At 30.3% G+C, this 12,180-nt stretch overlaps 2 protein-coding genes across 2 annotated transcripts; both read left to right on the plus strand.

The window, feature by feature from the left end:
* Positions 1-263: 263 nt before the first annotated feature.
* On the plus strand, positions 264-1,000 carry LOC120067308 (probable calcium-binding protein CML28). Its single transcript, XM_039018865.1, has one exon. The coding sequence runs from the start codon at positions 622-624 to the stop codon at positions 871-873; it is 252 nt and encodes an 83-aa protein (XP_038874793.1). The 5' UTR covers positions 264-621; the 3' UTR covers positions 874-1,000.
* A 7,365-nt stretch (positions 1,001-8,365) lies between these two features.
* On the plus strand, positions 8,366-9,680 carry LOC120077273 (MLP-like protein 31). Its single transcript, XM_039031169.1, has 2 exons — positions 8,366-8,552; positions 9,400-9,680. Exons 1-2 carry the CDS (start codon positions 8,366-8,368, stop codon positions 9,678-9,680), a joined length of 468 nt encoding a protein of 155 aa, XP_038887097.1.
* The last annotated feature ends 2,500 nt before the right edge of the window (positions 9,681-12,180 follow it).

Consider the following 12,180-nt stretch of genomic DNA (forward strand, 5'->3'; position numbering starts at 1 on the left):
AATAAAAACTTAATACTTATAATTCAAAAACAAAAAAATTTAAAACTTCTTAGAAACTTTTTAAAGTTTAGAAACATATTATAATTTCATATACCTACCGAAAACTTTTTTTAATATACTTGACTAAAACTCGAGACTAAATTTTTAATTTACATAAATTTATTATTTAATCCAGAGAAAAAAAAAAGAGAAGACATGAAATATAAGTTCAACTTACAAGTGAATTTATACAATTAAGAAATCTAAAAAGAATTTTAGGAGTTAAATTTAAACAAAACCACTAAAAAAAAAAAGACAACAAATAATTGAAAAAAATTGCCCAATGCGATCCGAGAAACTCTTGGAGGGGGATGGATGAATGAAGAACACATCGCCCATTGGCTTCGCAAAATCACAAATCTGATAGCTCTAACTTGAGCAAAAATCAGTTGAACAGAGCGATTTCGATGAACAAGGAGACGACACCAGGTGGTTCGAAAGCCAACAATTTAGGGCAAAATAGCCATTATTAAAGGAGGAAGGAAGGGGAAGAAATGAAGAAGAGGAAGAAGAGGAAAGAAGAAAGAAGTAGTTGCCCTAACTTTCAGATCCATAATCCAAATAAAAAATTAGCTGCAGAAAATGGCGGAGAGTGGCGTAAGCGCAGCCGATTGCGAGAGGATTTTCAAGCGATTCGACGCGAACGGCGACGGGAAGATCTCCGCGACGGAGCTGGGCGATGCATTGAACGGATTCGGAGTGAGCGCTGAGGACGCCAAGAGGATGATGGACGCCATTGATAAAGATGGCGATGGCTGCATTTCGTTTGAAGAGTTCGCCGAATTTGCTAAGGATAATCGCGCTTTGATGAAGGATTTTGCCAAGGCGTTTTAGGTTTTTTGTTCTTGTTTTTCAATTGAAGATCTGATATATGATGATGAAGAAAATATGATGAATATGGTTACAATGAAGGAGATGCTTCTTCTTCTTCGTTTTGTTTTTTATGTACCACATATATTTAAACATATAACATTCTATGCTTCTCTTCCATGATTGTTATTATTTTCAATTAAATCTCATTTTCATCCCTAAATTTTCCTAAATTCTAATTTGAAATTTAGGAAAATGGTTTTCATATTTATTTTGTCTCTTGAATTTTGATTGACACGTCCCTCTTACTATTTTAAAGATCGACAATTTTTATAGGAGTTGCAATGATTTACGAGCGATTCGATTCTTAATATCATTATTTTTTTTTCATTTTCTCCGATTTGCTTTTATACAAATCTACTGTCACTTTATTTCGTTGGATTTTTAGTATAAGTGAACTAAAACAATTTCCAAATAGAGTCTAAAATGTTTCTATTAAAAAAAATTAAATATTGTGTTTAAAAATATGACAAACACATTTAAACATGTAAATTTAATAGTTGTGCATGTAGATATCTATTGATCACTAAATAATAATAATATATGTGCAAATGTTGTCAATTTGAACATAATTTAATTTATTAAGATGTATAAATCACAATTCGAAACAACTCAACATTTATGGAAAATCTCTATTCTATATATTTTGTAAGGCATAAAGACCAATTTATACAATAAAAACGCTAGAGCTAGTAAAGAATGATTGAATAATACAACAAATGAATCTAATTGCTGTAAATTAAAATACAAATGGATCAATCACAGTGCAAAGAGACTATTCCTCTGACGTGGCTTCGACAATTTGACTTGGCATCGTGTTCGATATGTTGGTTGTGGGCAGCTGTATGTGTTCTGTAACAATACGTATAGATAAATGATGTTAGAAGTTCAAATTCTCTAGAACATCTTTCTAAAAATTAGCGCTGTGTTAACAAGCTCCACGATTTTGTTGATATCATCCGATTTGTGATCTTTATTGTAATGTGTTATATCATGAGCTTTCTAATTGATAATGGTAAGTAAGATATCGTAGTCCATGAGTTTGCCTCCCATGATTTGGTTGGAAGAACATCATCTTTTTTCGGTGTATGATTTTGTTTTAGCTGATTTTAATTTTCTTTAATTCTGTCTATTTTGTTCGTTTGTTACTAAAGGAGAAAAAAATAAAAAAATAAAGAAGTTAAAAAATTCTCACATCTATACAAGTTGTTGAATTCAATAAAAATAAAAAAGGGAATTCTTATAAATAAAAAATTTTTAAAAATATTTACATTTTATAGTAAAAATTCAAAAAATGCTTTGCACTTGCTATAAAGTATAAATATTTTAAAATATATTTTTTATATTTAAAAAGACCCTAAAAAAACGCCAATCTCACTAATGTTTGAAACCTAACACGTAACCTACTCTATGTGTCTTCATACTAATGTTGCAATTTTATTTATGTTTTATTTATGTTTGTACGGATGTTTGAAGACATATGGTAGGTGAGGTGTTAGGTTTCACATTATAAAAAATAACAATAACAAAAACAAACGATATCTTATAAGCATATAATTAATTTATAGCTTAAAAATTATTTGAGATTTATATAAATAGGCAGATTGCAAAAACCACATCTAAAGTATGATGGTAGTTGTAATTATACCCTCAAACTTTTAATGTTGTAAAAATTGAGCTCTCAAACTTGTACAAGTGTTAAAATTGGACCCTAAAACTTACATGATTGTAGAAAGCGTAACAATTGTATAAGTTTGAGGGTTTCATTTTTTTTTTTTTATCATTTGAGGGTTCAATTTCTACAATTATTGTAAATTTGAGGGTCAAATTTTAATACTTATAGAGGTTTGAGGGTCAAATTTTGACAGCTAATAGTTTATGAGAGTGTATAATAATCAGACTCAAAGGATTAGTAGATATAACACAATACAAAAAAATTTGCAAATATAAAAAAAACTAAATCCAGCTGTTGAAGTCTATTAGTATAGATTATATTGCAAATAGGACTCTATCAGCGAGAGAGTCCATCACTGATAGATTTTCCTATATTTGTAATTCTTTAAAAATATTACTATATACTTAATTATTAACCTTAAAAGTATTACATATTAAAATTATCCAAAATTACTCATATAAGTGTTAAAAATTTAGAAGTACTCAAAATTTGTGAATCAATTTGAATTCTAGATTGTCTTGAAAATTAAATATCATTTGACTTATAAAAAGCATCAAAGTTTACAGAAAATAATATCAATCATGACAACTTTTAAATGTTAATGGGATATTATTGAAATTTATTTCTCTTTTGCCTTACTTTTATACAATTTATATCATTGCTATTTCTCTTCTAGGTATATCTTTAAAAGTGCAAATATATAAAATCTATTCAAATTCAATACCAACTTAAATAATAACTAACATAAAATATATACTCTTGATTTTATACTTCGATCAAAAGTAAACTGAAAAAAAGGCTTCTCAAATGACAAACACACAATGTCAATAATATTCAAAACTACATAACAAAATTTCAAAACTCAAACTATATATAAATAAGTCAATATATGAATATAATATTATAGGTCTGTTCAAATCTAACTAATGTGTGAGTAATTATGTTATATTGACTGTTATGGAACCGATAAATAAAGAAAATAGAAAACGTAAAATAGTATAGAATCGACACAAAAGTTTAAGTGGTTCATTAATAGTGTATTAACTACGTCCACGAATAAAGAAAAAAAAATTATTATTTTATAGAATAATTCAAGATAAATAATTTAAAGAATATCTTAGTTCTATATTTTATCACATCAAACGATAAAAATATATTTTTCACAATTTATTTTGGCAAAAAAAATCGTTTTTGGAATAGTTTCATAATTTACTTTCAAGATCTTATTTTTGGAAACGAATTCAAAATTCAAAAATGGAAATAAAATTTTTCAAAATGTGCCTATTTCAAAGTTTAAAGTTTAAGAGTATGTTATATAACTTCAACCTCAAGAAAAGTTTTTAATATTATAGGAAAATTAACATCACCATTTAGAAGTGGGAATTCCATTACTCTATAGTGCCAATAATTACAATCCAAATAGAAATAAAAAAATGTTATTTTATATTCAATTTCATACCTAAATACAGACTGATCTCTAACACTTGCAAAGCTTCCTATCTCAAAAGTAGCCTTGAAAGCAAAAGCTATTTACACTCCTTTGGAAGCAAACACAAAATATACACAACTTTAAAAAATGTCAATTTCAAAATACATTCATCTCTCACTTACAAAGAGTGAATAGTTCACCAACTCAACTAAAGCAAACTAGCTACCTAACCCATATACAAAGAATAAAATTATGTTAATATATATAGAAGGATTATTAAATATTTATCTTAGTCTAATTTTAAGTTTTTGGGTTCATAGTAATTTAATATGATATAAGCTATAACATCCTATAAGTTTTTTTTGGGTTAAAATCCTAATTTTGGGTTATCAATCTCCGTATCTCATTATCTCTGTTATTATTATTTGATATTATCATATTTTGTTTGTCAGTCTATTGTTATTATTTGACTTTTGTATTTTATGTTAGATTCATTTTAGTTTTTCATTTATAATGATTTAATTAGCCCTATACCTAACAAAAACATAAGGGTTAGATCCATCATTGGATATATATGCCCAACCCCCTTAAGGCAAGGGCTCTTTTAAATACCCGTTTGGACCTCACGAGGCTATATAATACTATTAGATAGATAATGGAGCTTTATCTCAAAATCAATTGATCATAATGAGAGAAGTAATTCATATATTTTATTAAAATGTTGTGAAGTTTCTTTATCTTTCTAATGTGAGATCTTCAATATAATCGAGTCATATTGATGATAAAGTGAGAATTAAAAGTGAGTGAGATATATGAAATTCACGTTAGTTTTCTTTAATAATAATAATAATAACAATAAAAATAAATAAATAAGTAAATAAAGAAATAAAGAAAGAAAGAAATAAATAAAAGAAAGTTTAATTTGTATTTAGATCTCTCGACTTTCCAGTGTTTTTTTTTCTTTTTTCTTTTTTTTTTTTTCATTTTTGTTATTCAACTTTTAAAATGCTAATTTTTAATTTATTGAACTTTAAGAAAAGAATCATTTGTCCTTATTTAATTTTTCCATTTAATACTCGCATCCAACTTTTAATGTTGTTAATTTTTTTTTTTTTTTTTTTTTTTTTTTTTTTTTTTTTTTTTATTTTTTTTTTTTTTAGAATAGGTGACATTATATATAACAACAACAAGGAAGATCCCACAGCTCGGGATCAAGACATCAAAGCAACAACGCACAGGCAAAAACAGGGTACAAAACCAAAACAAAGTCAACAGGATAAGACTAGAACAAAACCACGCATAGATGCAAACTCGCGCAAACCACCCGAAGGAAAGGTAGAGAAAAGAACCTAACACCCCAGAAACTAGGAGCTACAGCAAAACAGAGAACAATGTAAAGTTCAAAGGAAAAAAACATCCGTACACACACTAAAATAAAACCAAGAAGGTCAACCCGCAAGGAAGTAGCACGAGCACGAACCGTAGAGACCATAAGGTGAACCAGAGCAGATACCGACCTCGATCGACCTCCTTGCAGCCACCGATTACCCTCCTGCTAGATGTAGTATATGGACGTACACCAGAAAACATGGAATAACTTACTACGCACCCCTTATCCAACCCTACTCAGTACAACCAACTTAACTCTACATCCCAACCAGCCACCCGATGTGTCGAACTCAACTGACGCAACACACTAGACCACACCTTTCTCCCAAATCTACACTCAAAAAAATAAATAATGATCCCGTAACTCCACAGCTCCCCAACACAGAAAACACCCCCCCTCTGACAACATACCCCAACTCCTCAACCAATCCCACATACCCAACGTTCCCTCATTGCTAACCACGCACAGAAGAATGACGCGGAATACCACCCCCGCCCACAAAATACAAGCCCAAGACACCCTAGGACGACGAGGACGTATACTCTCCCAAGCACTAGCGATAGAAAATCGACCACTAGCATCCGACACCCAAACCCAATAATCCTCTCCCCTCACCTTAGGCTCCACTGCCTGGATAAAACCCCAGATCTCAAGCAGCTTCCAAGACACTGTAGGCCACCTCCAACCTCCCTCACCATCCAAGAACTCCGACAACCACGCTTCCAAACTACTCCTTGCATCATGAACCATCGTAGACCTGTATGAATCCAAATTCGCGCTCCTCAGCAGCCAAGGATCCCACCAAACAAAACAAGACCGTCCATCGCCAATCATTAAACGAACCAGATGCTTGAATCTATCTCTACTTCACAAGATAACCCTCAAGCACCAAGACCTCCTAGCCTCACTCCAAACAGCCCACAACGACCGCTCACGCAAAACATATGCCTCTACCCACACCACCCAAAGTGACCCCGATTTAATTAAGAGAAGCCAGAGCAGCTTCATAATAGCAGCCTGGTTCCAAGAGGCCATATGTTTCACACTCAACCCCCCCTCTCCCAACGGCAAGCACACCTCATCCCATGCCACCTGTGTACCACCCCGACTCACCACACTACCCTTCCATAAATAACTACGTAACAGACGATCAATCTTATGAGTTACACACGCAGGAAACACGAATATGCTACACCAAAAAACCTGAAAGGACTGTAAAATAGATCTAACAAGCTGCAACCTCCCAGCAAAGAAAAGAGACCTCGCTGCCCAGCTTTTAATACGAGCTGTAATCCTCTATATCAAAGGTGCACAATCCACAACCCTTAACCGACCTGCCAATAAAGGTAAACCCAGATACCTAACAGGTAACGAACTAAGAGAGACTCCCATATATGCAGCTAGTTCCTCCGCCTCCCCGGACTCCACACCCACAACAAACATGGAACTCTTCTCAAACAAGGGATCGATTACAATACATGTTTATTTAAAACGTATTAATGTACATAGACTTTAAGCTAAGTTAACCGTTTATTAAAAACAAAATATATAGATAAAGATAAAAAAATAGTTTATTAATGTACATGTTTGGAATCGATTACAAACAAGTGATCGTGTTGCAAAATTTGTGCCATAAGTTATATATTAGGCATATATTTAAGTTATAGATTAGAAAATTTGATTATCATCCTTTGTATACATTCCCTATGTAAATATCAAGTCAATGAATCAAAATGTTTACTTAAATATCAATTTTTCACACTATTAATTAGTAAGTGGTGTCATGACATCTTAGTTTCTTTGTTTTTTACACGGGTGGAGCTGAGCCGTGAGGCTATCTATTCATTGATGGTTCTTTTTTAGCCAAACTATTTGGGAATGTATTTTTGTGAGACCCCTAGGATCTCTCATTGGGGATAGAAAGCTTGACTGGATTTTTCATTTTAGGGTAGATAATCAATTGCAACGTATGATTTGAAGAGTAGCATGATGTGCTAGTATTTATCATATTTGGAGCAAGTTTAATCTTTGTGTCTATGAGGCTATCTTTTTGTTCTATGTTTGACTTGGGCCTTCTATATGGAGGGGATTCATGTAGGCTTTTCCTCTTAGGACTTTTTTCCTTGAGTTGGGTGTTGTGTGATTTTTTTTTTTCTTTGTGTTTGACTATTTTCTTTGTCTTTGTGTTTTGTTTCTGTCTGAACATAAGAACATAAGGCTATGTGATCCACTTTCTTTCTTGTAATTCAATATTTAAAAAAAGAAAAATTGAGAGACCAAAAAATGGGATTCAACTTAACATAAAGTTAGCTATAAAAATCAACATTAATTTTGTTTTTTTTTTTGGAGGTTTAAGGACTAAGAAAAATCTTGAAATTTCAAACCGTAGATGAGACTTAAAACCAACCACAAAAAATAATAATAAAACATATAACAAATTATCACAACCTATCTACAGTAAATTACGATAGATTACTGTCAGTGTTTATCATCACACAAATAGATATAGGTAATAGTCTATTGAAGTTTATCGCAATCTATCATAGGTAGATCATGAAATTTTACTATATCATGTAAATATTTTGGTTCATTTTATTATATATTTGAAAAAAAACACTATTTATTATTCTTTATAAAAAAGAAAAGAGAAACAAAAAAGTTACCCAATAACAAGTATCAATTAGTTAAGTGGATGAGCTAAAGTGAACTAAAAAAACAAATAAGAGATTATTTTACACAATTGTGGTGATCTATCCAAGAGATAACAACTCCAAAAACTGGATTTAAATACAGAGTTAGTGGGGAAAAAATGTGTATCATGAACTAGCATAAGAGTGTTAAAAAATGTTAAAAAGTTAGCAAATTAGTGAGTGATAGTTCAAAACATTACTAAAATATTCACCCAAAATCACTATAAAAACCCTGTGTTAGCCTAAAGTTTTATTTATCACAACAAAAGAAAATGAGCCAAAGTGATAGCATTTGGGCAAAGGTTCCCCTAAAATCTCCACCTGAGAAGTTCTATGGCTTCTTTAGGAATCATATGGGGGATTTAGTCCATATGTATCCTGACCACTTCCAAAGCTTTCACTTTCTTGAAGGAGAAAGCTTCTCTACTGGCAGTGTTATGCATTGGCAATACCACCTTGGTGAGACACATTATCAAGTTTTTGTTTTCGTTCTTGACCTTTCATGTTTGTTCTATTTTGATTTTTCGACTTTTAAAATATTACTGTATTTGGTTTTGATCGAAATTTCACCAAAATTATATTAAAAAAATATTTGAGTGCATCCTCGACTATTCATAAGTTGTCACGTTTTTTTTTTTAATAATAAAAAGATGTATTTTTATTTTGGTTTTTTTTTGTTTTTTTTTGTTTTTTGTTTTTTTTTTTTTTTTTTTTACTTTATGTTTGAAGGGAATGCATGGAAACAAGTGTTTGTTATTATTATTTTTTTACCTCTGAGTTATGGGTCGAAGTTATGCATTAGTTGATATGTTTATTTTTAATCTAAGCGTCTTTTTTTTTTTTTTTTAATTATATATATATTTTTTAAATATATGAATGCCGTTTTGGTATTTGCTAGCTACTATTTTACAACCAAATATTTACTCATTCAATATGTTCCCGTCTCATATGTAAAAATAATGGTATTCATGAATAGTCCCGTTTCATAATTAATTGATTTTTTGTTTTTAATTTTTGAAAATTATGTTAACTACTTTTTTAGTTCTATAAGTTAGTTTTATTTTTGAAAACATTGATAGAATGTAGATAACAAAACTAGGAATTTAGTAAAAACTAAATACCAAAAACTCAAATAGATACCAAATGGGAACTTAGTAAAAAAAAAAAAAAAAGAAGAAAAATTTGTATCAAACGACGTCGAATTTTGCTCGACATTAGTTATATAAACATGCTCATTGAATATTTGATTGATGCATACATGAACAAAATAAAGAGAGAGGGTTTTGAATTACGAATAAATAAACAGGAAGTCCAGCAGCTGCAAAGATAAAGATGAGACTGGTTGATGATGCGAAGAAGTTCATAGTTTATGAAATTGTTGAAGGAGATGCCCTAAAGTTTTACAAAGTATTCAGAGCAAAACTTGAAGCTGTTAATGGAGGCTTAAACAAAGTAGAAGGAAACTTTGCAAAATGGACTATTGAATATGAAAAGGCAAATGAAAATGTTCCTTCACCAGAAAACTACTTGGAATTGGCTGTTAAAGTCTCCAAAGGCCTTGATGCTTATATTTCCAAGAACTACTAAAACCCTAATTACAACAACATAGTTGATCATGGCCCTAAGTAATTAAATGTTGTTTCTACTTGGTTTGTGTTCTTAAATAAGAAATTTTATGTGTAATTCAATGTGTTGTGTTGTATAATCAAGGATGTGGGCTTTGGGGAAAATGTGTGTTTTCATATGTAATTGAAAATTTTATCTATTGTGTGTGTGTCAAAGCTCTCAAATGTGTCATGGATCACCATATGTATTCAACGTGAAACTTCAATTTAAGGGTGTTTAAGATTGCTTTTATTCATGGTACTTTTAGTTGTAAGCAATTTATTGAAAAGTGATTTAGTAAATTATAATTTTATTGTTTGGTTTTATACTCTCTTAAAAATGGTTTTGAAGTGAAAACATCAATGCTTTGACATTTTTTATTAGGAAATTATTTTAAATGATAAAACTGTTAAAAATATTTATAAAATATAGCAAAATTTTAGAACTATCAATGATAGGTGCTGATAGATACTGATAGACTTTTAATGGTGTCTAATACCAATAGAAGTCTATCAGTGTCTATCAACGTCTATCATTGATAATTCTAAAATTTTGGTATATCTTGCAAATATTTTCATTTATTTTCTATATTTAAAAATGATCGTTTTTTTTTTAAAATTTTTAAAAAGGATTTTTCTGTTAATTTCCCACGTTATTAATGATATAAAGGGAGAAGGGCTTTTGGGCATGTTGGAAATAGTGATTTTTTTTTTTTTTTTTTTAATAATAATGCAAAAGCACTCGCAGACTTTTAAATAAATAATTCATCATATATATAACAAGAAAAGATAATCATATCTGAATTTGAATTAATGATATATATGGAAGGTATAACAAGTTATACAAGATTGACCAACTTTCCATCCTATTTTCTCTACGTTCTTGACAACCTATTTTTGTCACAATAGAGTTTTTGAGTGACATATTTCGGTCCTCTCCCCAATTGTTTAGATGTATAAGCCACTGATTCAGATATAAGATACTGTCATTATTGTCTGGACAACAATTAGACATCTAACTTGTAATTACAACGACCTAATTGCAAGAGCGGAGCTCTATCAATTGAGCTATATCCCCAGATTAAGTGGGACCTATATAAAAGAGTCGGATGCTTCTTCTATTCTTTGAGTTAATAATATACTAAATAATTCATCATATATATAACAAGAAAGAATGATCATATATGAATTTCATATCCGAAAAAGTAGACATGTTGAGAGTTATGCCTTAAAGTTGCTTTGTAAACTAAGATTTATTATTTCTAATATAATTTTGGTTTTTTATTCTTAATATACCATTATCCATTATACGAAAAATTTAAAGTTATCAATAGTGTGATCGTGAATAGTATATAAGTTGAAGATCCCACATTAAAAAGTTGGAGAAACTTCACGATCATTATAAGATACATGATTTACTCCTCTTATTTTCAATTAATGGTTAGGTTCGAGATGACACCTTGCATACTTATCTAATATAGTATTAGAGCCATGAAGTCCCAAACCAAAAAGATACTATCTTAAAAATGGAGAAATTACCTCACACTCTTTATAAGATAACACTATCGATATGTGTTATATCCTTGATTAGCATAAACGAGGGTGAGATTTTGTAGTTCTTTTAATTCTATAGTAATAACGAGTAATATTTTGATCATATTCATGGGACATAATTTGTCCTACAATATACAAGAGTAGCTTAGACTTAATGCATGAAAATCAAATGGATTAATGAGTTTGATGAAGTAATTTTGTATCTTAGTGCTTGATTGAAAAAATTGCATAATAAGTGGGACTAATTTGTGCTTCATATTGAATATTGGAGGGATTTTTATGAATGGTTTTCTGGATGAAAGAAGAAGGAATCTATTAATGGGACTTCATGCATGTGTATGACTACATAAATATTCTTCATGAAAGGTTTGTGATAATTGCTCTCCTCTATTACTATATTGATGTATATTTGGACTTAGAGTGAGATGCTTTGCTGGGTGAGAGCCAACCTTACTAATTGAATGCCAACTAACCATCAATTGGAGTAAAGTCTGATCTTGCATGGCCCATTTATGCACCACTCATAAAGAGTTGGAAGGAAGAGAGATTATGATATAATGAGTTAATTGTCTACCTTTAACAAAAGAGACAAGGTAAAAGGAAGTTTTTTTTTTTTTTTTTTCCCTTCTTTTTCTTTTTTCAAATGATGAAAGATCTATGAAAATTTTAAAGTGAATCTAATGTAAAACACACACAAGTCAAACACGATGTTGTAACAAAACAATCAACAAGTAGACAAGTTGATTAACAGAGAATAAATAGAGACAGAGATGGAGATAGATGTTGGTAATCCAATTTGGTGCAATATCACTTACTTTAAGGAACATTGTACTAAGTGGAAAGAAACTTAACTATCAAAAGAATTAAGCAATTACAACGAAATATTTATTTGTAAGATAAGTTCCTCTATAATGATTCACGTATAACCC

This window comes from Benincasa hispida, chromosome 1 (genome assembly GCF_009727055.1).
Source record: "Benincasa hispida cultivar B227 chromosome 1, ASM972705v1, whole genome shotgun sequence".
In the NCBI taxonomy this organism is placed as follows: Eukaryota; Viridiplantae; Streptophyta; class Magnoliopsida; order Cucurbitales; family Cucurbitaceae; genus Benincasa; species Benincasa hispida.

Excerpts from the sequence above, each read along its gene's own strand:
- LOC120067308 (XM_039018865.1), top strand. The coding sequence starts at position 622 with ATGGCGGAGAGTGGCGTAAGCGCAGCCGATTGCGAGAGGATTTTCAAG.
- LOC120077273 (XM_039031169.1), top strand. The coding sequence starts at position 8,366 with ATGAGCCAAAGTGATAGCATTTGGGCAAAGGTTCCCCTAAAATCTCCA. Across the intron at positions 8,553-9,399 it reads GCATTGGCAATACCACCTTG|GAAGTCCAGCAGCTGCAAAG; the intron begins GTGAGACACATT and ends ATAAATAAACAG.